This window comes from Physeter macrocephalus, chromosome 20, assembly GCF_002837175.3.
Source record: "Physeter macrocephalus isolate SW-GA chromosome 20, ASM283717v5, whole genome shotgun sequence".
Lineage (NCBI taxonomy): Eukaryota > Metazoa > Chordata > Mammalia > Artiodactyla > Physeteridae > Physeter > Physeter macrocephalus.
Window position 1 is genome coordinate 50111747 of NC_041233.1, and position 22101 is coordinate 50133847.

Below are 22101 nucleotides of genomic sequence, written 5' to 3' on the forward strand. Positions count from 1 at the left end.
GTGTGTGTGTGTGTGTGTGTGTGTGTGTGTGTGTGTATGTGTATATATGCCACATCCTCTTTATCCATTCATCTGTAGAGGGATACGTAGGTTGCTTCCATGTCTTGGCTATTGTAAATAGTGCTGCTATGAATATTGAGGTGCATGTATCTTTTCAAATTAGAGTTTTCATCTTTTCCAGATATATGCCCAGAAGTGGGACTGCAGGATCATATCCTAACTCTATTTTTCATTTTTTGAGGAACCTCCATACTATTTTCCATAGTAGCTCCACCAATTTCTATTCCCACCAACAGTGTGGGAGGGTTCCCTTTTCTCCACATCCTCTCCAACGTTTATTATTTATAGACTTTTTGATGATGGCCATTCTGACCGGTGTGAGATGACACCTCATTGTAGTTTTTATTTGCATTTTTCTAATAATTAGTGATGTTGAGCATTCTTTCATGTGTTTGTTGGCCATCTGTATATCTTCTTTGGAGAAATGTCTATTTAGTTCTGCCCATTTTTTGATTGGGTTGTTTTTTTGATATTGAATTGTCTGAGCTATTTGTATATTTTGGAAATTAAGCCCTTTTCAGTCGTATCATTCACAAATATTTTCTCCCAGTCTGTAGGTTGTCTTTTCATTTTGTTTATGGTTTCCTTTGCTATGCAAAAGCTTATAACTTTGATTAGATTCCATTTGTTTATTTTTACTTTTATTTCCTTTGCCTTGGGAGACTAAGAAAATATTGCTACGGTTTATGTGAGAGAATGTCTTGCCTATGTTCTAGGTGAAAAAACATTTTTTTTAAATTTTTTTAGTGATGGCTTTTATTTTCTGGCTGCATCAGGTCTTAGTTGCAGCACGCGGATTCTTCGTTGAGGTGTGCAGGATCTTGTGTTGCAGCGTGCAGTCCTCTCCCTAGTTGTGGCATGTGGGTTTTCTCTCTCTAGTTGCGGTGCGCAGACTCCAGGGCACGTGGGCTCTGTAGTTGTGGTGCACAGGGTCCAGAGCGTGTGGGTTCTGTAGTTTGTGGCACACAGGCTCTCTCGTTGAGGCGCGAGAACTCAGTAGTTGTGGTGCGTGGGCTTAGTTGCCCCACGGCATGTGGGATCTTAGTTCCCCAACCAGGAATCAAACCAGCATCCCCTGCATTGGAAGGCGGATTCTTACCACTGGGCCACCAGGGAAATCCCCAAAACATCATTCTTAACAGTAAAAGGTTAGATGTCCTTTTAAAAACCAGAACAAGGCAAGCATATCCCATACCAATACTTTTACTCAATATTACATTAGCAGTCTTAGCCAACCCACTAAGGCCTAAGGCCTAGGATGGGAAAAGGAGAAACTTTTTCCAACATTCACATTCACAGATGATTAGACTGTCTAGAGTGACACCCCTTGCAGTCCAGTGGTTAAGACTTCACCTTCCAGGGCTTCCCTGGTGGCACAGTGGTTAAGAATCCGCCTGCCAATGCAGGCGACACGGGTTCGAGCCCTGGTCCGGGAAGATCCCACATGCCGTGGAGCAACTAAGACCGTGCACCTCGACTACTGAGCCTGCGCTCTAGAGCCCGTGAGCCCCAACTACTGAAGCCCAGGCGCCTGAAGCCCATGCTCCGCAAGGAGAAGCTTGCACACTGCAATGAAGAGTAGCTCCCGCTCTCTGCAACTAGAGAAAGCCCGGGCGCAGCAACAAAGACCCAACTCAGCCAAAAATAAATACATAAATAAACACATAAATTAAAAAAAAAAAAGACTTCACCTTCCAATGCAGGTGGTGTGGGGTCGATCCCAGGTTGGGGCGCTAAGATCCCACATGCCTTCTGGACAAAAAAACCCCAAACAGAAGCAATATTGTAACAAGTTCAATAAAAGACTTTAAAAATGATCCACACCAAAAAAAATCTTTAAATAAAGAAACCCAGCTGATCACTACCTTAAGCATGAGAATTAATTATGTGCTTTTCTTGTTTTCATAGCAAAAAAATAAATAAATTGCAACTCACTGAACTTTGTCACCAGTATATCCACACCTCAGCCAAAGCAGCATAATATGGAGTTACGATGGGTCCCTCATTTAGTCCTAAACTAATAACTGTGGAAACAGTAATTAATCTAAGCCATGACTCTCAATTATTAATTTAGAATTGGAACAAACTTTCATCGCTTTCCTAATTTTCTTCAAATGATCTTGGGGCAGCTCATCCAAACTTGCCATCAAGCAACTCATTCATTTCCGAGAAGTGGCCCACAAGAAGCAGCAAAATAGCAGTTGTGGGGGAAGGGAAGAGACAGTGGGGATGGGAGGGGGTTACAAACAAACAAGCGAAAGAGAAAAGAAACCCCCAGGAGAAAGGGATTGTGGAAGCTGAAAAAATGGAAGTTTTCCACAAAAGAAGTCCAAAATAATATGCAAGATCGGAGAAAAACTTTCAAGAGTTCTTTTCAGTGTAATAATGAAATTCAGATCAGGAAATCCATTTTTTTTTTTTTTTTTTTTTTTTTTTTAGGAAATCCATTCTTTAAGAAAGACGATAAGCAGAGTCGCTCGACTTCAGCAAAACCCACCACAAAGATGGCGGTGGGACGAAGCCCCCTCTCCTCCCAAAGCCGGAGGCTCTCGCCTCACATTTCCCACAAACCCCTCCGCGCCTCCCCGCTCGCCGAAACCTGCCCGGCCGTGTAGACCACTGCGCACGCGCAGCGCGACGTCACGTGCGCTCCCAGGGCTCAGAGGAGGTGGCAGGAGTGGCCTTGCCAGCTTCCGCCTCCGCGTCGCTCTTGGGGTCGAACGGCGGGTTCGCGGTACCTCCGCCGCCCCCGCGGGGTAGCCGGGGTCGCGAGGCCGAGCGAGGGGCGCGCGGCGGCGCGGCCATGGGACTGCGCCGAGCCCGGTGACAGCAGGGATCCGAGCGGCCCGGGCCCTGAGCGCGTCTCCTCCGGGGGGCCTCGCCCTCCTGCTCGCGGGGCCGGGGCTCCTGCTGCCGTTGCTGGCGCTGCTGCTGGCGGCGGCGGCTGCCAGGATCATGTCGGGCCGCCGCTGCGCTGGCGGGGGCGCGGCCTGCGCGGGCGCGGCGGCCGAGGCCGTGGAACCGGCCGCCCGGGAGCTGTTCGAGGCGTGCCGCAACGGGGACGTGGAGCGAGTCAAGAGGCTGGTGACGCCAGAGAAGGTGAACAGCCGCGACACGGCAGGGAGGAAGTCCACTCCGCTCCACTTCGCCGCAGGTAACCGGGGCCAGCGCCGCCTCGCCTCGCCCCCGGACCCCACCTGCGCACCCCGGCTCGCAGGCCCGAAACCAGACACAGTGCTCCTCTGCCCCCGCCCTTCCCCCCTGGGGCTCCGGTCCTGGTCATCTCGATGTCGTCGAGTGGGGACTAGGGGGAGAGTGTGCCGCACTCACTGGAAGCTGTGGGTTTTTTTGTTCGTTTGTTTGGGCTTTTTTGCTTTGTTTTGTGTCGACAATACCTGTACCAACTTCCGGTCTTACTACCCTAAAAGGCCTCTACATACTAGAAAGAGTAGGGACGTAGTAGACCTTGTGATTTAAAGGCCAGTTATCTCCAAATCTATCGTTCTTGCATGTTCCACTATAACTCTTAAAAAGCCTTTGGGTTACGTTCTTAATGCTTTTGTAAAATACAGGGATGTGATTTAGGAGCAGCAGCTTAATCGATCATTGACACATTAGCGTTAATAGGTTTACCTGGGTAGCAGTCATTAGCAAGTTTCTGGAGACTAGAGCTGGAAAGAGTCAAGTTTGGGAGAATTGATATCTGACTTAGGTTGTGTGCGGGCGGGTAATCTCTGCCAGACACGTACAAATTGGGGTGGAAAGTAGTAGAATGCGAGGAAAGATGGTGCAGGTACTCTAGCTTGGATCTAGAATTTAAATTGGGACTAACCTCGCCTCATTCTGAGATTTAGATCGTTTGAATTACGTTTTTTAAAAAAATTTACATCTTATTTCTATAAAGCATTTCTACTTTTCACTTTGAGGAAGGATCGTGATTACCTCTATCCTCAAGTGAGCCATGCGCAATTTAAAGTGGGAATAGAGTCTCATACTTCCGATAATGCTGGTTTTTCACTTCGTGCGTTACATGATTGTTTAAAATAATTTTTTGAAAAAGCAGAAGGGTATGTTTTAAAGCACTCTGGTTTTTTTGGAGTAGGAATGATGAGCAGAGGAGCATAAGAAAGATTTCCTTGTTCACAGGCATTGCTTTTACACGTCTACCAATGGGAGATTTGTTTGTTTTAGCCTGTACCTGTTTGAAAACGTAAATAGTACTGGGAGGTATGCTTTCTCCATCAATTACAAGTTTGTTGGGTTCCCATTGAGGAGCCTTTTAAGGGAGAAGGTGTGGGGGACCGTCGGTGGGAGAACTATAACCAGCCTGTGGGCAGCAGAAAGGGAAGGGTGAAGAATACCAAAGTCTAATCTTCTGTTTAGCCATTTTGCCTAAAATTTTGGTGATCAGTGCTGCCTGTTCTCAGCTAATTTGGATTGTCCTGCTTGTCCGTGTAGTAAGCATTTAAATAACTGATTTGGCAAACCGTCATAACCAACGATATGTAATCCAAGGGGTAGTGTTACTTATATTCTGTTCACTTGATCTGTGGGATAAAAATAACCAAAGAAGATCTTAGTTGATACCTTTCAAGAATGTGTTGTATTAATGAGTTCATATCTGAAAATAGTAATATTTAGAGTCTTAAAGATTATGGATTAGCTTCTTATTGACCTTATTCCTCCCAACCATCTCACCCTGAGTTCTGTCCCAACATTGCAAAGTACTTTTTACATAGATTTCATGTGGTTTGTTTAGACTGAAATGGGAAACTTATTTTAGGAACCAACTTACCTCTCACAATTTACCCAAATTATCAGGTACAGGTTATAAGCTTAAGAAGTCAAGGTATAAAAGAAAGTAATAAAATAAAAATTACTAATAGTCTACATTAAATCAGAGCTTTAAAGTCCTGCATTTAAACTCAGGTGTATTAGAAACTTTTTTTAATTAGCTCGGTAAATTCAATCTAAATTATTATTAGATTAATGAGCGAGAATCTGTTTTCTTAATTTTTAAATAAGTGCATCCAGCTGCATTTTTCTTAATATGTGGAGAATATATTTTATAAACTCCTTGTAGGTGGTGAGTTATTCGTTATGTTAATATGCATGTAAGCAGGTTATTGGAAGCGCAGTGTAGGTGGGACTGTGTAACTGCCTGACCAAGCAGTTTCTTGTGTTTGTACATTATAGGGTAAGCTATGGGAGGGAAAATTTTTTTTTAAGCCGATTAAAGCTTGGAGGTTTTATTGGGGGGTAGGGTAGACATGATTTTGTCTTTTTGTTTGGATTTCCAAGGAACAGGAACGAAAAATAAAATGAATCACGATAGAACAGATTAGAAAAAATTTGGTCTGTCTTTTCATCTAAAATATTTAGTTCAATTAAAGGAATAATCAATTGCCAGTCCTAAAGGAGTTAAATTCTTCTATCAAATGAAAAAAGTAATCAACATAAACAGGAACTTTTCTCCTATTATTGGTCTAGATTACATTTCTTAGATAAGCATCCTTTAAGAAGTCACTTCTTACGAGAAAAATTGTTCCCTCTTCAATCCCTCTGCCACCAGCCCCCTACCTACACCCCCCCCCACACACACACAGAGGATATGAATGAGTTTTTTGTGACACATTACAAAACTTGTAGAGGCAGGTTGGTGGTAGGAAGGCTACAGCTCTAATTTTGCTAAAAGCAATCGCATCTGAAATTCTTGACAGTATAATCCCCTAGAAAACAGCAGATCTCAGTAAAGGAGATTGCTTCTCTGAACTTATTTCTGAAAAATGAAGAGGGACAGAATCTTTGGGAGAAAGTCATCTTGTTGTCCATCATAGCCAAAGAAAGAAATACATAGTGTTCTCAAGAATCTTAGAACTCGGGGGACTGGGCTGTGAGGAATAGAATTACCTGGCTTGAGAATCTTAAATATTCTTTGGAGTGTGCAGAGAGGTATCATTCAGTAGGAAAATATGTAAAATAATTTATTAGGTTCAAGGAATTCAGGTATAGAGATGGTGGAAAGGAGATGATACATATGTATGTAGCTAGAGAATGACAAGTTTAAAAAGAACTTGCATTGTTAGAGTTCTACTTAAACAAGGTAACATTTGTTTTGTATTTGTACTGTGTTGTTACTGTTCTGTATTTGTAGTATGCTACTCAGCTATATACATTGAACTAGTCAGACTTAAGTTTATTATATTCATTTATGTGAATTGTATATAAGAGGGGTTTTTTGTTTGTTTGTTTTCCCTGGAAGAGGGAAATGGAACTAGAGCATCTGGAACTTATTATGCAAGCAACTGATATGAAAACTAGAGTTACTTATTCTAGAGATGAAAGAAGACTAAGGTTAAACAATGTTGCTATCTTCACGTATGTGTAAGATAGTCAAGTAGAAAAGTGAGAGGATATGACTCCTGGGGCCTTGGCAGTCAAAACTAGGGGCTAGTAGGTGAAAGGTTACAAGGAGTCAGACTGCCTTTAACAGTCTATCAACTGTGGGATTGGCTGGAAGTCTCCAAACAGTGGTTGGATTGGCATCTTTCAGAGATGCTGTAGAAAGGATTTCTGTATAGGTTAGGCAATTGAACCAGTAAGTCAGAATCTGTCTGGTATAAGAAAGTGGAATGATTCCTCCAACTGAAGATTTTAACAACTCAGCTACCAAAGATATAATAGCTTTTGTGATTGCCATTGATATCCTTGCCCAAAGTGGTGCTATTGAAGACCTCCAATAATGTTTCAAACGTATTTCCTTCTTTTGGCTGTAGGTCACCATCATAATTATGGGAGATGCACAAAATGTACCCACATTTCTTGCCTAGGGCTAGAATTATAGACTTTTGTTTCCAGGATTGGTTTTTGCTGTGGGGAATAATTAAATTCTGCATCAGTAGAAAACCCCAGTATCAAATAAAAACCAGTCTATTTAAGAGTTTAGAATTTTTTTTGACTTATCAGATCTCCCAGTATATTATCAAAACTTGAGTTATACCTTTTTCCTCAGCTCTTCTATTTAAGAATTCAGAATTTTTTTTGACTTATCAGATCTCCCAGTATATTATCAAAACTTGAGTTATACCTTTTTCCTCAGCTCTTGATGGATTTAGAGGTAGGCAGTTGACTTCAGTAACAACCAGTCTGGAGTACTTGTTTCAGTATTTCCGCATTCAGGTTGTCAGAATTTCATCACCCCAGAGGCCATGGCATCCTTTTCCAAGTTTCTTCCACTCTGACCAGATTATTTGTCCCAGGTTGAGCTAGGCAAAACCTTGTCCCTTGTGTTCCTCATTCTCAAGAAATATACATGGGAAGTACTTTTCCTGGATCTTAGTAAACTAAAGTTAATAGTAAATGAGAAGTATAAAATGATATCCCTTAAAAAAATCTGACAAGAGTTTTGGCTGTGTAAGTCAAGCTGAAGGCTGCTTGATTATACATTCCCATCTCCTAGGCCACGGAGCCTTCTCTGTTTCATGGCATTTGTTGACATTTTCTGTTTCTGACTGTTTCCTTCTGACAAAGCCCTACATGACACCAGCCTACCTTTAGGTTGGCAAGACATCATTGTCATTTCATATTGGACCAGCTGATCATCAATGGCCCATTCCACCTTTGGACTGTAAAAAGGGGGAGGTGGTGGCTCTCAATGAAACTTCCTAAGAGTCTAAGTTGGTTTCTCTAGTGACTTCCAGTGCTTCACAGCTTTCTGGAAGCCATTCAGATGAAAGCATGTTTCCAGTAGAGCAGCAAAATATGATACTGTTAACAATAGTCATGGTTGGCAAGACAGTTCCTGGGACTGCTGAAACTGATGGCATCTAGACTGTAATGAAACTTGACAAAAGAGAAATTGAATAGACTACTTTTCTTAGTCATCACAAATCATTAACTTCATATTTTCTGTGGAGGTCCTTTGCTTACTGTTCCAACAAAGTATTAGCTATGCACCAAACAAATGTTTATCAAGTCCACCTATATACCAGTTACTGGCCTTGTCCAGTAAACAGAAATGAACAGGGGACAATGCTGGCCATTAAGTAACACAGTTTATTGATCAGTAAATCTACTTTTCAAATAAGCCTGTTTTGTTTCATTGTCCGTGCTTTGTAGTGGATTCAAACTCAGTGTATGATTTCATCAGGATTTTCATGTTTGAAGATGAGTGCTATTCCATAATTATAAAATAAACCACAGTGTATCCTGAGCAGCCATGACCGCTAACTGTAGGCTTCTGATTCCTTTATAAAGAGATTCTTAGGATATGAAGATTGGCATTGACTCTAAGGATATGCCTGTTCATGTTTTACCTGGCCAGTGAGAGCATGAACAGAATATACCTTGCAAAACTATTTTTTCTTCAAGAAATGAGTACTTAACAGAAGTGCTTTGAACTATTCTTGACACCGTAAGAATGGGGATTTTTATCAGGAATTAGCCCTCAGAGTTTGGGAAGCCATTTAAAGCTAAGGTTTCACCAAACTTCCAAAAGTAGATTTTAAAATTTGAAATAGCTACTTGCTGACCCCCTCTAAATAATTCCTTTCATGTCAAGAAGTGGCTTCAAACATTCAAAATCTCAGACTCTTATCTACTGTCTCAGGATAGCAGCATGACCTCTGCACACATATTATATAGTCCTTACACTGTGACTTGGAAAACATGCTGATCTGTCAGTCAGTCTCCAGATGGGTGTCAGACCTCTTAATGGCTAGGAAATCATGTTGATACAGTTATTGAAGTAGAAGTCATCTGTGTCTTGGACTGTTGGTAACTATGTAGATAAAATCACCTTAACCCTTTCTCCCTGTATCTCCTCCCTAGCTAAAACTTCAATTTCAGTGTTTAGTCAGACACATCAGTATCGATTCTCTCTTCAGCTCTGGTTTGAGGCAGCTGTCTTCTCTTCTCAATGGTATTTTAACAAAAGCCTACACTTGACCTTTCTTCAGCTTGATCACTGATCCTTTGGAACAGATATCTTCCTAATTGACACTATCTGTTGTAACAATTAGATGGTCTACTACACCTATTTCTGTGCCCACCTCACACTCCTTTTTTGGGAAGTTACTCTGTGAGTCACCATTTTGACTACTTAAGATGTGTTGATTACCACTGAAGAAATAGTGATCCTTCTCAAAGTGCTTGGGTACATCAAGTAACTTTCCAAAGAAAGAGGTACCTTTACTAATTTTTCTTTATTTTGATTCCTTTTCTCTTACTCTCCAACCTAAGTCTTTTTTAAAAGCTCTTCTTCCAGGTGGGTGCTGCGTTGCTGGGATAGCAGAGCCATTGACTGGGGCAGCTGTGGGTGGCTCACTTGGGAGGACAGTGTGATCAACGGTACCCAGGCTGTGGTAAGGAAGATTCAGGTCAGAGCATAGTGGCAGCAGATTTGGCCTTACCCCCCTTGAAATTTTCCCTCGTGGCTTCTGCAGTGCCATTCTTTCTTAGTTTTATTTCTCAGTCTCCTTTTCTCATACCGTGATATATTAATTCAGCAAATATCAACAAATTGCTATGTGCCATGCAGTGTGAAGGACACTGGGGAAGTAATGATGAACTAAGATAGGCATTGATCCTCCTTTTATGGAACTTGAGAGTCCAGGAGATAAGTACTGAACAGTAATTACAAGTTTTAATAAGTGCCAGAGGATACAACTGTGAACAACAAAGACAAAGACAAAACAACAACAGCAAAGACAAAAACTCCTGTGTTTTTTTCTGAAGTTTGCATTCTAGTGAAGGAGAGGGGAAAACCAACTGAATTGAATGTGTGGGTGTGCAGAATGGTCTGCTATAAATAGAATGCTCAGGGATGGCCTTCTTAAGGTGGAGACATTTAAACAGATTAGACAATGAGTAGAAATGAGGGATGCAAAGAGCAAGGGAGGAGTCCAAGCAGACAGGCAGCATGTGCCACTGAGGTAAGGTTGGCATACTTGATGAACTGAAAGAAAGCTGGATCACAGCTCAGAAAGGGAAGAGTGGTATGACATGAAGTTTGAGAAGGTGGTAACGGCCAGTTCATGCAGCAGACCTTGTAGGCCACGAGAGCGTGATTGAATTTTATTCTAAGCAGCAGTGGGAAGCCAGTGAATTATTTTAAACGGGTATGATATGATGGTTGTCTTTAAAAGATCTCTGGGGGCAGAGTAGAAATGAGAGGCCCAATTAAGGAGACTTTTGCAATAGTTCAGGCTGGAGACAGTGGGTTGGGGCATTGTTGGTGGAATGAAGAGAAGTTAGGGAACATGTTCAGTCTGAGATGCCTTTGAAATACCCAAGTGGAGATATGTCCAGTAAACAGTCTGGAATTCAGGTGAAAAGTCTAGACTGGAGATTTAAATTTGCGGGTTGTGTATCTATGTGGTGCTTAAAGCCATAGGAGAAGATGAGATCATCTGAGAGGGGAAAAGAGGGTAGAGAACTGAGTCTTGAGGAATCCTGGCATTAAAAGTTGGGTGGAATAAGCAAGAAGCCCCCAGGGAAGTAGGACATGTCCAAAACTTGAATTCCTCGTCTTTTGCCATGAACCTATTTTGGCTGCAACCTTCCCCATTTGAACTGATGCCAACTCCACCACTCCATTTCTTAGTCCAAAAACCTTGGAGTCATCCATGACTCCTCTCTCGGCCCCACCCTCTCTTAACCTCCTCACTCTTACCCTCACCCCACGTCCAATCTGTGAGCAAACTGTGCAGGCTCTACCTTCAGAGTTCCCAGAATCTGTTACTTAATATTCTGACAAGTTCCACCGCATTATGGTCCAAACCACCATAATCTCTCATCTACTTCTATCCTAAACCCCCTTAAATCTAGTCTCAACACAACAGCCAGAGGGTACTTTTCAAATATGAGTCATATCATGTAATTTACCAGCTCAAAACCCTGCAGTGACACTCCCTTTTTCCTCAGAGTAAAAAAGCCAAAGTTCTCCTCAAGCCTCTCTAGCTGGTCCTCATTACTTCTAACCTCATCTCCTGCTATGCTACCCCTTTCTCACTTGGCTCCATTTACTCTGGCCTTCTAACTATTAGGGCTAACACTCTCTCTTTCAGGTCTTTCATCAAATATCACCATCTCAGTAAGGCCTATGGTGACCTCCCTGTTCCATTTTATGACCCACTGCATACACACACCCTGATCACTTCTTATTCTACTCTTTCTCTAATTACCTTTTTTTAAAAAATATTTATTTATTTATGTATTTGGCTATGCCAGATCTTCATTGCAGCACACGGTATCTTTGGTTGCAGCATATGGGCTCTTAGTTGCAGCATGCATGTGGGGTCTAGTTCCCTGACCAGGGGTCGAACCTGGGCCCCCTGCATTGGGAGCGTGGCGTCTTAACCACTGGACCACCAGGGAAGTCCCCAGGTCCCTGTTTTGGTTGCAGCATATGGGCTCTTAGTTGCAGCATGCATGTGGGGTCTAGTTCCCTGACCAGGGGTCGAACCTGGGCCCCCTGCATTGGGAGCGTGGCGTCTTAACCACTGGACCACCAGGGAAGTCTCCCTCTAATTACCTTCTAATGTACTCATTTTGTGCATTTGTTTTTCATCTCCCCCACCTCCATAGAAGTTCCTCAAAGGCAGAGATTTGGTCTGTTTTGTATACTAGTATGGCCCAGGCACCCAGAAAAGTGTCCATTACATGGTTGATATTGCCTGATCATTTGTTAAATGAACAGATGAGACAAGGAAAACCCAGGAGTGTGTGATGTCATGGAAACTCGGAGAGATGTTTCACCAGGGAGGGGGTAGTCAGTTGTCGAATGTTGCTGAGAGGTCTAGTCAGATGAGGACAGACATGTCTTTTGGGTTTGGCCACATGGAGATTGTAAGTGGCCTTGATGAAAGCAGTTGTAAGGAAGAAGCCAGACTGGATTTGGGAGAAAAGTAAATGAGAGAATTGGTGACAATCCTTAGAGGTTTGAATATGCAGGGGAGCATAGAAATGGAAAAGTAAATTCAGGGAGAATGTTTTTAATAAGATGGGAGATATAGAACGTGTTTACACACTGCTGGGAATGATCTGGTGGAGAGGGAGAGACTGATGTGAGTGCGAAGACCTTGAGAAGGTGAGCAAGGGCTACAGTGTAGAAGGGATTGATCTTTGATAGAAAATACACTTTTTTCAACAAAACAGAAAACTAGTAGTGCTCTCTAGTCAACTTCATTCATTTTCTTGCATGGCTTCAAACACCATCTTTATGGTCAGGACTTCAGAATGTCAGTTGCTAGCTCATACTAATTTCCTTAGTTCAAAATCCACAGAACTTTCTACTTACTGGGCGTTTGTTCCTCAAACTAAGCATTTCCAAAAACAAATAATCTTATCTCACAAAACATCCTGTTTTACTTTGTGTCTCAGATATCTGATAGTCATCTATTTTCCCCAAATTAAAGAAGTTGCCAGATACTGTCAGTTTTCTCTTCTGTCTTTAGTTACTCCTGGCAACATTGTGTGCAGTAGCAAAAGATTAGAGTCAACCTAACGATTCATGAGAAAGGAACTTGTTAAAGTTAAATTTTGGTACTTGCAGTCAGTAAAATGTGTGCTGATAGGAGTTGATTTCTAGCATGTTATTAGTTTTTTGGGTTTTTTTAAGGAAGATGCAAAACAGGGGTTTAAAATATACAATATGTTAGTAGGTATTTGCTTGTCCTTCAGTGACCATTGATGTGTTTTATAGCAGTATTTTTCATACTGTTTCTACAAGATGCCTCTGGAATAGGGGGATAATTTCCTTTGGGTCTTTGTGAAGGAGAAGGCAGCAGATTCAACCTGAATAGTATTGTTTTAAATTGAATTCAGTTAATTTGCAACTTTATGAGTGCCAGCTATGTACCAGGCATTGGGTATTTTTGCAGTGAACAAGACACATTGGAATTTTATATAGGATTTCATTAGAAAATGCTAACTCAAAAAGGCTTGTGTGCCCCCATGTTCACTGCAGCATTATTTTTCTTTCTTTTCTTCTTTCTTTTTTTTAAAATTGAAGTATAGTTAATTTATAATGTGTTAGTTTCTGGTTACTGCAAAGTGATTCAGTTTTATATGTGTGTGTGTGTGTATATGTATATATATTCTTTTTCATATTCTTTTCCATTAGAGTTTATTACAACATATTGAATAAAGTTCCCTGTGCTATACAGTAGGACCTTGTTATTTATCTGTTTTATATGTAGTAGTTTGTATCTGCTAATCACAAACTCCTAATTTGTCTCACATACACACACCCCGTTTCCCCTTTGGTAACCATAAGCTTGTTTTCTATGTCTGAGTTTGTTTCTGTTTTATAAATAAGTTCATTTGTATCATATTTTAGATTCCACGTATAAGCGATATCATATGATATTTGTCTTATCCATTCATCTGTCCATGGACATTTAGGTTGCTTCCATGTCTTGGCTGTTGTAAATAGTGCCACTGCATGGGGCTTCCTTGGTGGCGCAGTGGTTAAGAATCCGCCTGCCAATGCAGGGGACACGGGTTCGAGCCCTGGTCTGGGAAGATCCCACATGCTGCGGAGCAACTAAGCCCGTGCACCACAGCTACTGAGCCCATGTGCCACAACTACTGAAGCCTGCGCGCCTAGAGCCCGTGCTCCGCAACAAGAGAAGCCACTGCAATGAGAAGCCCACACACCGCAACGAAGAGTAGCCCCCGCTCACTGCAACTAGAGATCCAACACAGCCATAAAGGGAGGGAGGGAGGGAAGGAAAGGAGGGAGGGAGGGAAGGAAGGGAGGGAGGGCCACTGCAGCATTATTTACAATAGCCAAGACATGGGAAGAAACTTAAGTGTCTATCAAGGGATGAATGGATAAAGAAACTGAGGTGTATATACACAATGGAATATAATTCACTTGTAAAAAAAAAAAATGAATGAAATCTTCCATTTGCAACAACATGAATGGACTTTGAGGGCATTATGTTATGTGAAATTAAGACCTGGGGATGAAATGTACAGCATGATGACTATAGTTAATAATGCTGTGTTACATATTTGAAAGTTGCTAAGAGAATAGATCTTAAAAGTTCTCATCACAAGAAAAAATATTTTAATTATGCGTGGTGATAGATGTTAACTAGACGTATTGTGGTGTCCATTTTGCACTGTATACAAGTATCAAATCATTATGTTGTGCACCTGAAACTAATACAACCTTATATGTCAATTGTATCTCAATTTTTTTAAAGGCAAAAAAAATTTCATTAAATCTATTGCCTGAAAGCAGCTTGAAAAACACTAGTCTATAGGACAAAATCCATACACCACCTTAGTGTGGCTTGTAACGTTCTTCCTCATCTGGCTTCTGCCTACTTGGGCTTTCTGTGTCCTGGCTACTATGAATGATAAGCTCTTTCACACTTCAGTGCCTGTGTACATTTTATTTCTTCTGCTTCAACTGCAGTGCTCTTTCCTTGCTTAGCTTTTTCCCACTCCCTCTTTTCTCCTCACCTCACTTCTCTCCTCTCACTTTCCTAATGATCCCTTCATTTTTCTGTAAGCCTTCAGCTCACATGTCATCACTGGACTCTCCTTTGGGATAGTCCTTCCTGTTCTCTGCTTTCCCCCAATTAGGTATTCTCTTCTTTGAGTTCTAGTAGCATTTTCTATATACCTCTTTTATGACAGTTATAGTATTACTGTTTCTCCACATCCTAAATTGTAAACCTTTGAGGGTAGGGAGAATCAAAGATGGAGAATAGGGAGTATCAAAGACACCCACCTCTGTGACATAGAGCTTAGAATATTTAGACAAAACAAAACAAAACAGTTAATCTCTTCAGTCATCTAACTCTTCCCTCAGTTGCAGTCAGGCCAGCCTCAGACATACACCGTGGAAAGATTGTATGTCATTGCTTTCTCATTCAATTCCACTCTGGTCTTAGAAGGACTACATTCAGGCTTGGTGGTCTTAAGAATATTCTGATAAAATTTCAGATGAATGTAAAGGTCTTTTCTCTCTCTCCCAATACACAGGTATGTCTCCCCATCTGCTTTAACATATGCCTGAAATCCTTTTCTTTTTACTATTAACTGTAAAAAGATTTTAGGTGCTGTTACGTGGGAATGGTAAAAGATTGAAACTCATTGGTACTAAATCTATTAACCAGTATAAATGAGTTGTCAGACTTTTTTGGTTTTTTTCCTTATGGGGGCAATTGCAGCAGAACTGTGGGACATGGGTTTCTAAAGAAGGCCTCCTGCCTAGGCAGAAGTTGCTTGTGTTGTGCAAGTGGCAAAGTAGGGGCTCCTTTGAAGACACCTCATATCACACTTCTGCCTAGTATCACCTCTCTCTATCTTCACTACATAGACAAATACAAACATTTTTGTTGCTGTCTCATAGTCCCCCAGTTCAATAGAAACATTTTATGAGATACATGTGGGAAAAGGATTCTAGCAAGAGTTGGTTAGTATATACTTTGAATACCTGAAAATGTCTGCACACAAAATATGCAGAACTCGTTATTTGCAATTAGGAATGCTATTGTAGAGTGGGAAATGTTTGAACTTTGGGCTTTCAGTCACTAATTTCATAACCTTCCTCTGAAGTTAGTAGTAGTACTACCTAATGCATTGGAGAGACCCTTTGACTTTCTAATTAAGATTAGTTAGTGATATATTTCATCAGTGAATTCTTGAATCTGTTACTGTTTTGCATCCAAAAACATTTTAGCATGGCTTGTACTTATTGATTCTAATTTGATATATTTTCTTTGGAGAACTTAAATGTGGATCATTTGTTTTCTTCTAGGTTTTGGACGGAAAGATGTAGTTGAATATTTGCTTCAGAATGGTGCAAATGTCCAAGCACGTGATGATGGGGGGCTTATTCCTCTTCATAACGCATGCTCTTTTGGTCATGCTGAAGTAGTCAATCTCCTCTTGCGACATGGTGCAGACCCAAATGCTCGTGATAATTGGAATTATACTCCTCTCCATGAAGCTGCAATTAAAGGAAAGATTGATGTTTGCATTGGTAAGACTGTTTACATTCCAGAATTTTTCTGAAATAGTTTGTAACTATTCTCGATCTTAATTGAATTCATTTGTTAATGTGATCAAATTCTGCCAGGCTGAATTTAAGTATTTAAGAACACTTCATGATTAATCCAACCACTGTTTACTGAGTGTCTTTTTGTATGTGGTACTGAGCTTAAATATTTTAGAGAATAGAGTAGTACAGAGTTTCTCTTCTCTAGAAATACGGATTCTCTTGGGAATGACACACACAAAGAACTAGATGAAGGTGTGGTGGAAGTGAACAGAGTGTTCGAGGATAATGAGTGCAGTGACTGGGCTGGAGTTGAGTCACTCCTTCCTGAGTCTTCCCAGGAAGTACTGGGGAGAAAGGTCAAAAAGTTAGGTAGTGACTTCTTTATAAGGAGCTTCGGATTCCAGGGTAAAGAGCTTGATATTGTTATGTAGATGGTTTGGAATCATTGATAACTTTTAAGGAGGGGACAGTGTGGTGAGAGCAGTATATTTTAGAAAGAGTGATCTGGTAGAGGGCTGAGTAGAAAGGATGGCATTAGGGAGACTAGCTAGGAAGCTATAGAATAATGGCAGATGAGAAATGATGAAGGCATGAACTGGGGTGGTTGTAGGAGAGTAGAAATGGCAGGATAAGTAAAGAAGCATTTGAAGGAAAAACTGTCAGTCATTTAGGATACTTTAATGAATGAAATAGGATTTGCTTCGCAGATTGGTCACTGACAGAAAATTATACGTGAGAAGGCTGCTTATTTGAGAATTGTCATTAACCCGGTATTGACTTTTCTGAGCTTAACAGAGTCGGAGATTTTGGACTGCTACCTTACCTCTATTTTCTGATGCAAAACAGGGACACTTGAAGTCCTTGAGACAGATAGAAAACCAGTTCTGTGCACTAGGAAAAGTCTAGGGGCTCTATGCTAGACTTAAATTGTTCTTTCTCTCTCTCCCAGCCCCCCACCAACCCAAATTACTTTATACTGAAGTCATGAGCTTAGTTTAAATTAGGTTAGGTAATTTATAAAGATTAGAAAAGGATTACCTAGTAACCTCTGTCCAGTTCTCCTTTCCTGTGTGTTATCTTTTTTTGGTTGTTTTTGTCCTTTGTGTTATCTGCCCTCTGCTCAGAATCCTTTTCTGGTACCTGAGTTTCAGGCATATAAATAATGAGCTTTAATAATGTAGGGTTTTCCAAATATAGTTATAGATCTGCACTGTCCAGTATGGTAGTTGAAGACTTGTAATGTGGCTAGTTCAAATTGAGATGTACTGTAAGGGGAAAATACATACCAGATTTCAAAGATTAGTACAAAGAAAAGGAATGCAAAATATCTCAATTGTATATTGCTTACAATATAAATGTAAATATTGAAATGGCAATATTTGGGGTATATTGGATTAAATAAAATATGTTAAAATTAACCTGCTTTTTGTTTTTATAATCTGGCTGCTAGAAAATTTTAAATTACATATGTGGCTCACATTTTATTTCTATTGGACATCACTGTTAGAGATAGGAGTACAGTGGAATGAACATTAACCCTATAAAGGAACGGGAGCTGAGCTTCCCTCTTTGCATGTATTTGCCTGTCTTTCCCCAGCTCCTTATTATAGAGTGTGATGGAATATCTTTATATAACCAAATAACAATATGTACAGAGTATAGCACAAGTCTTTTTATGCTTTTTGGGTTGTAATGTAGCAGTTTTGATTGGGGGTTTGTTAACTCTACAAAGTGTTTTTTTCTTTTTCTTTCTTTCTTTTTTTTAATCCCGCAGATCCCTATTCCTGGGCTATTCACAGCTTTAGAAATTTCATTTTTGCTATTATAGAGTAATCTTTCTAGGCAGTGTTCATTTGGTATGAGAAAACAGAAAACAAGCTTTCAAGTAAACTTTCCTTTTAGTTCTTTATCTGTCCTTAGTCACTTGTTTAGCAAAGGAAAATCTGACATTGAGCTTAGGGGAGATAAATGTGTCTAATACATTAAATAATGGAATATTTTATATATTCTTACCTTTAAAATATAACATTTACCATACTATCAGGGTATAAAAAGTCTTTACTTTGAGACTTCTGGACCAGAATTTTTGAGAAAATGATTTATTAAAATCAAATTGTCATGATTACCATTTTGAAAGGTAGTGTTGCTGTTTTGCAGTGCTCTTACAGCATGGAGCTGAGCCAACCATTCGAAATACAGATGGAAGGACAGCATTGGATTTAGCAGACCCGTCTGCCAAAGCAGTGCTGACTGGTAAGTCTACATACTCTCTTTGGGTATTCTGGGAAGAATATAGAGAATGAGCTTGCTAGGTAGACAGTCAGTTAATGACCTCAATGAGATTTTTTTAATAGTATCAGTTCAGTTGCTATTCTTTTTTGCATCTGAACAGTTGACATTTGATTCTTGTCTAAGGAAGGTAAAGTTTTGTTTTGTTTTGTTTTTTTTAATTAGCTTTTAAATTTGTGATTCCTGCCTTATTGGGGGCAGGGGTGGTAGATAATTGTGTGTTAGTAATCATTCTCTTGCTTTTCTAAACAGAGGATTCTGGGCACATCAATTTCAGTACCATGAAGAGTGAGAATTATTGTGTTCTACTGGAACATATTCATGTGCTTGGAACATATTCATGTGCTTGGAACATATTAAGATATATAAGGCTGTGGTCCCTAGGTTTAGGTTGATTTTAGACTGTCAGGCTTTTTTGAGTGGTAGTATCTACTTCACATATTTTCTCCCTTATCAGAGTATTTCCTCTGAAGCAACTCTCTGCCATATTATTTTTTGGATTCTTATGTACTGTGTGATCACCATTAGAATTACGTCTAATAGTCAAGAGCTTGAGGGGCTCTGCTGTGAGCTTTTGTGCTTGGGCTTTGTGATATTTCTTCTGGTATTACTGAGAAAATTTAGACTAGTACCCTAAAAGAGTTCTAGAAAAGTGAGCTATTGTAACCAACAATTCAGTGTTCATTTCCTCCTTCCCTATTCCATGCTATTCCCTACTTTTACCTTTTGTAAAAATCAAGGCTCAAAAGAAGCCTTGCACAGCAATCAGTATACAATTCATATTGTGGACACCAGTTAGGATTTCGTTTAAGCAAATAAATAAACACTTTATTATGTTAATTTAAATTGTATCGATTTTAAAGTTTTTGCTTATATTCATTTGTAAATATAAAGGCTGTAGGCATAAGGAGTTTATTTAGTCCTGTTTTTGTGTGTGTGTATATATATATATATATTAGTTTATTTTATTTATTTATTTTTGGCTGTGTTGGGTCTTCATTGCTGCGCATGGGCTTTTCTTTGGGTACAGCGAGCAGTGGCTACTCTTCGTTGCAGTTCGCGGGCTTCTCATTGTGGTGGCTTCTCTTGTAGTGGAGCATGGGCTCTAGGCATGCGGGCTTCAGTAGTTGTGGCTCGCAGGCTCTAGAGAGCAGGCTCAGTAGTTGTGACGCACGGGCTTAGTTGCTCCGTGGCATGTGGGATCTTCCCGGACCAGGGCTCGAACCTTTGTCCCCTGCATTGGCAGGCAGATTCTTAACCACTGTGCTACCAGGGAAGCCCTATTTGTATATATTTAAAGCAGCATTGTAATAAAACAATTTTAGTGTAGAAAAATCTTCTGGATTCATAAAAATGTTAATGATTATGTTCCATTGGTGATGCTATAGAGTATCTTTTGTAATTTCTGTGATATCGTTTTATTTTTATATTGGATTTTGTTTTGTTCTGATTTTGAATGAAGTTGTGAATGCATTTTGTCTGTTAAACAAATAACATTGGTTTTATGAAATTTGAGGAGTAAAAAAGAAATGGAAAAGGTTACCCATAACCTACCCCCTAAGACAAACTGTTAAAATTTTGATTTATTTCCTTCTTGGCTTTCCTCTTTCTGTGCATATTGTTTTCATATAGTTGCGGTAATGTTTCATTATATAACATTGAATCTCTTTTTTTCACTTTCATAACAAAGGTATTCTGTCTGTCTTCATATAAATACTTTTAAACTGCACAGTATTCTGTTGATTAACTATTTTCCATTTATTGGAAATTTATTTCCAATTTTTTCTCCTTTAATATAGTTCACTGAGCATCTTTATGCATAAAACTGACATTACTTTTGTAATTAATTTTTTTTTATTTCTGCTTTTTTTTTTTCCCCTAATTCACAGGTGAATATAAGAAAGATGAACTCTTGGAGAGTGCCAGGTGTGTATTAGTGTTATAAATATGTATCATAAATATTTCACCTTTTAATTTTTTAATTTTATTTATTTTTTTTTTACAAAAGAGAATGAATTTTTTTTTAATGGTCACATACATGTCTCCAGATAGAATCTGATAAAAAATACAAATTGCTAATACATTTTTTTGTATGCTAGGAGTGGCAATGAGGAAAAAATGATGGCTCTCCTTACACCATTAAATGTCAACTGCCATGCAAGTGATGGCAGAAAGGTACTTCCTTTTGCAACTAAGTTTGTGTCCATTTCCTGGTAACATGAAATTATGTTTATCTGTTAACTTAAAACATTTGACAAAAATGCTGATATTTTCTTTTAAGCAATAATTTGGATTAATTCTTAACCTTAGTAAAACTTTGTTAATAATAAACATTTAGGTAGCTTCCTATTTGCAATAGTGAACTTGTAAACTATTATACTGTGCCTTCAGTATATATGTTGGATTTTGTAAAACCAGATTATTACTATTATTTAGACAATGAAGTTATAAAGGTTTTTCTGGATTTCTGATTTTATATTTGGATTTTTACCTTTTCATGCATATTTTTTAGCTATTGAATTTCATTAATTTGTCTGTTTAATATTTCAGTCAACTCCATTGCATTTGGCGGCAGGTTACAACAGAGTAAAGATTGTACAGCTGTTGTTGCAACATGGAGCTGATGTTCATGCTAAAGATAAAGGGTAAATAAGCATTTAAACAAAAATGAGGATTTCTTAAATGTTACTGTCCTTGTGATACTCTCTGTAATCTTATAAAAATCATATTTTTTACTAAACAGCATAAAACATTTATTGAGCTTTTATAATAAGCAGATTGCTCTGAGAGCACAGGGAATTATAAAACCTTAAGGCCACCACCATAGGTCTTACGCTGTATTCTAGGAGGCATGTACTCTAGGGACTTAGACCTAACAGTATAAGTTCTCTACTAAATGTGAAGTGATAAATAGAAAGGGATAGCACTTATAGGAGTTCTTAGGAGGGAATGCTCAGTGCTGGCTGTAGTGGTTGAGAAATCCTTCAGGAGGAGGTGATACTTGACCTGGACTTAGTTCAAGAAAGCAGAGAGTTTAGGAAACATCACTCTGTGCAAGAGAATTGATTTGAGAGAAGGTGCTAAAACAGATACTGCAGCATATCTTAAGAAACAATGACTAGACCAACGTGGCTGAAGCCTATGATTAATATAGGGGAGAAGTAAAGGTTAGGGTTGGAGAAACAGGTAAGAACCAGCTTTTAAAGAACTTGGTATTCTAGCCTAAGGAATTCAAGCTTGATTCTGTGAGCCACAATAGCTGTTGAAGGATCTTAAGCAAGGGGAATGATTCTTCTAAAAGAGGAGTTTTAGGAAAAGAGGAGTTTTAGGAAACACACTCTGGCAGCAATGTGTAGGGTAGATTGAAGAAGGAGACTAGAGGCAAAAAGAGCAGTTAGGAGAGTGAGCATTGTAGGGGTTCAGGCGTAATAATATCTGCAGCAGTAGTGGCAGAGGAAATGGAAATAAAAAGAAAGCACAGATGCAAGAGATATTACAGTGTAAGAATGTTTAAGGTTTGTTGAATATCTGGATGTGATGAGGGAGAATAGTAGAGATTATTACATTTCATATTCTGAAGCTGAATGAGTGAGACCCAATGATAACACATACTGAAATCCAGTAGAGAAAATTAATTATCCTGGAGGGGGGAAACATTGCATTCACTTTTAGAAGTCTTGGTTTTATGAGATGATGATGGGAACTCGGGTGGAGGTAGCTAGTAGATAGTT

The 22101-nt window shown here is 39.6% G+C and overlaps 1 protein-coding gene and 2 non-coding genes across 7 annotated transcripts in view; 1 reads left to right on the forward strand and 2 right to left on the reverse strand.

Moving 5' to 3' along the window:
• Positions 1 to 2626: 2626 nt before the first annotated feature.
• TNKS2 (tankyrase 2) overlaps positions 2627 to 22101 on the forward strand; it is a 64651-nt gene continuing 45176 nt past the window's right edge. For 2 of the 5 annotated variants that reach the window (XM_024121232.2, XM_024121234.2), the window contains exons 1-6: positions 2643 to 3214; positions 15839 to 16063; positions 18239 to 18334; positions 20260 to 20296; positions 20470 to 20545; positions 20921 to 21015. In XM_024121232.2, coding sequence (XP_023977000.1) covers positions 3016 to 3214; positions 15839 to 16063; positions 18239 to 18334; positions 20260 to 20296; positions 20470 to 20545; positions 20921 to 21015 — 728 coding nt within the window. In that variant the 5' untranslated portion in view covers positions 2643 to 3015. Of the gene's footprint in view, positions 3215 to 15838; positions 16064 to 18238; positions 18335 to 20259; positions 20297 to 20469; positions 20546 to 20920; positions 21016 to 22101 lie in introns of all 5 variants that reach the window. The other 3 variants (XR_003677378.2, XM_024121231.3, XM_024121233.2) reach the window with 3 other exon arrangements.
• On the reverse strand, positions 11364 to 11436 carry TRNAW-CCA (transfer RNA tryptophan (anticodon CCA)). Its single transcript has one exon. It is a non-coding gene; the product is annotated as a tRNA-Trp (tRNA).
• On the reverse strand, positions 11504 to 11576 carry TRNAW-CCA (transfer RNA tryptophan (anticodon CCA)). Its single transcript has one exon. It is a non-coding gene; the product is annotated as a tRNA-Trp (tRNA).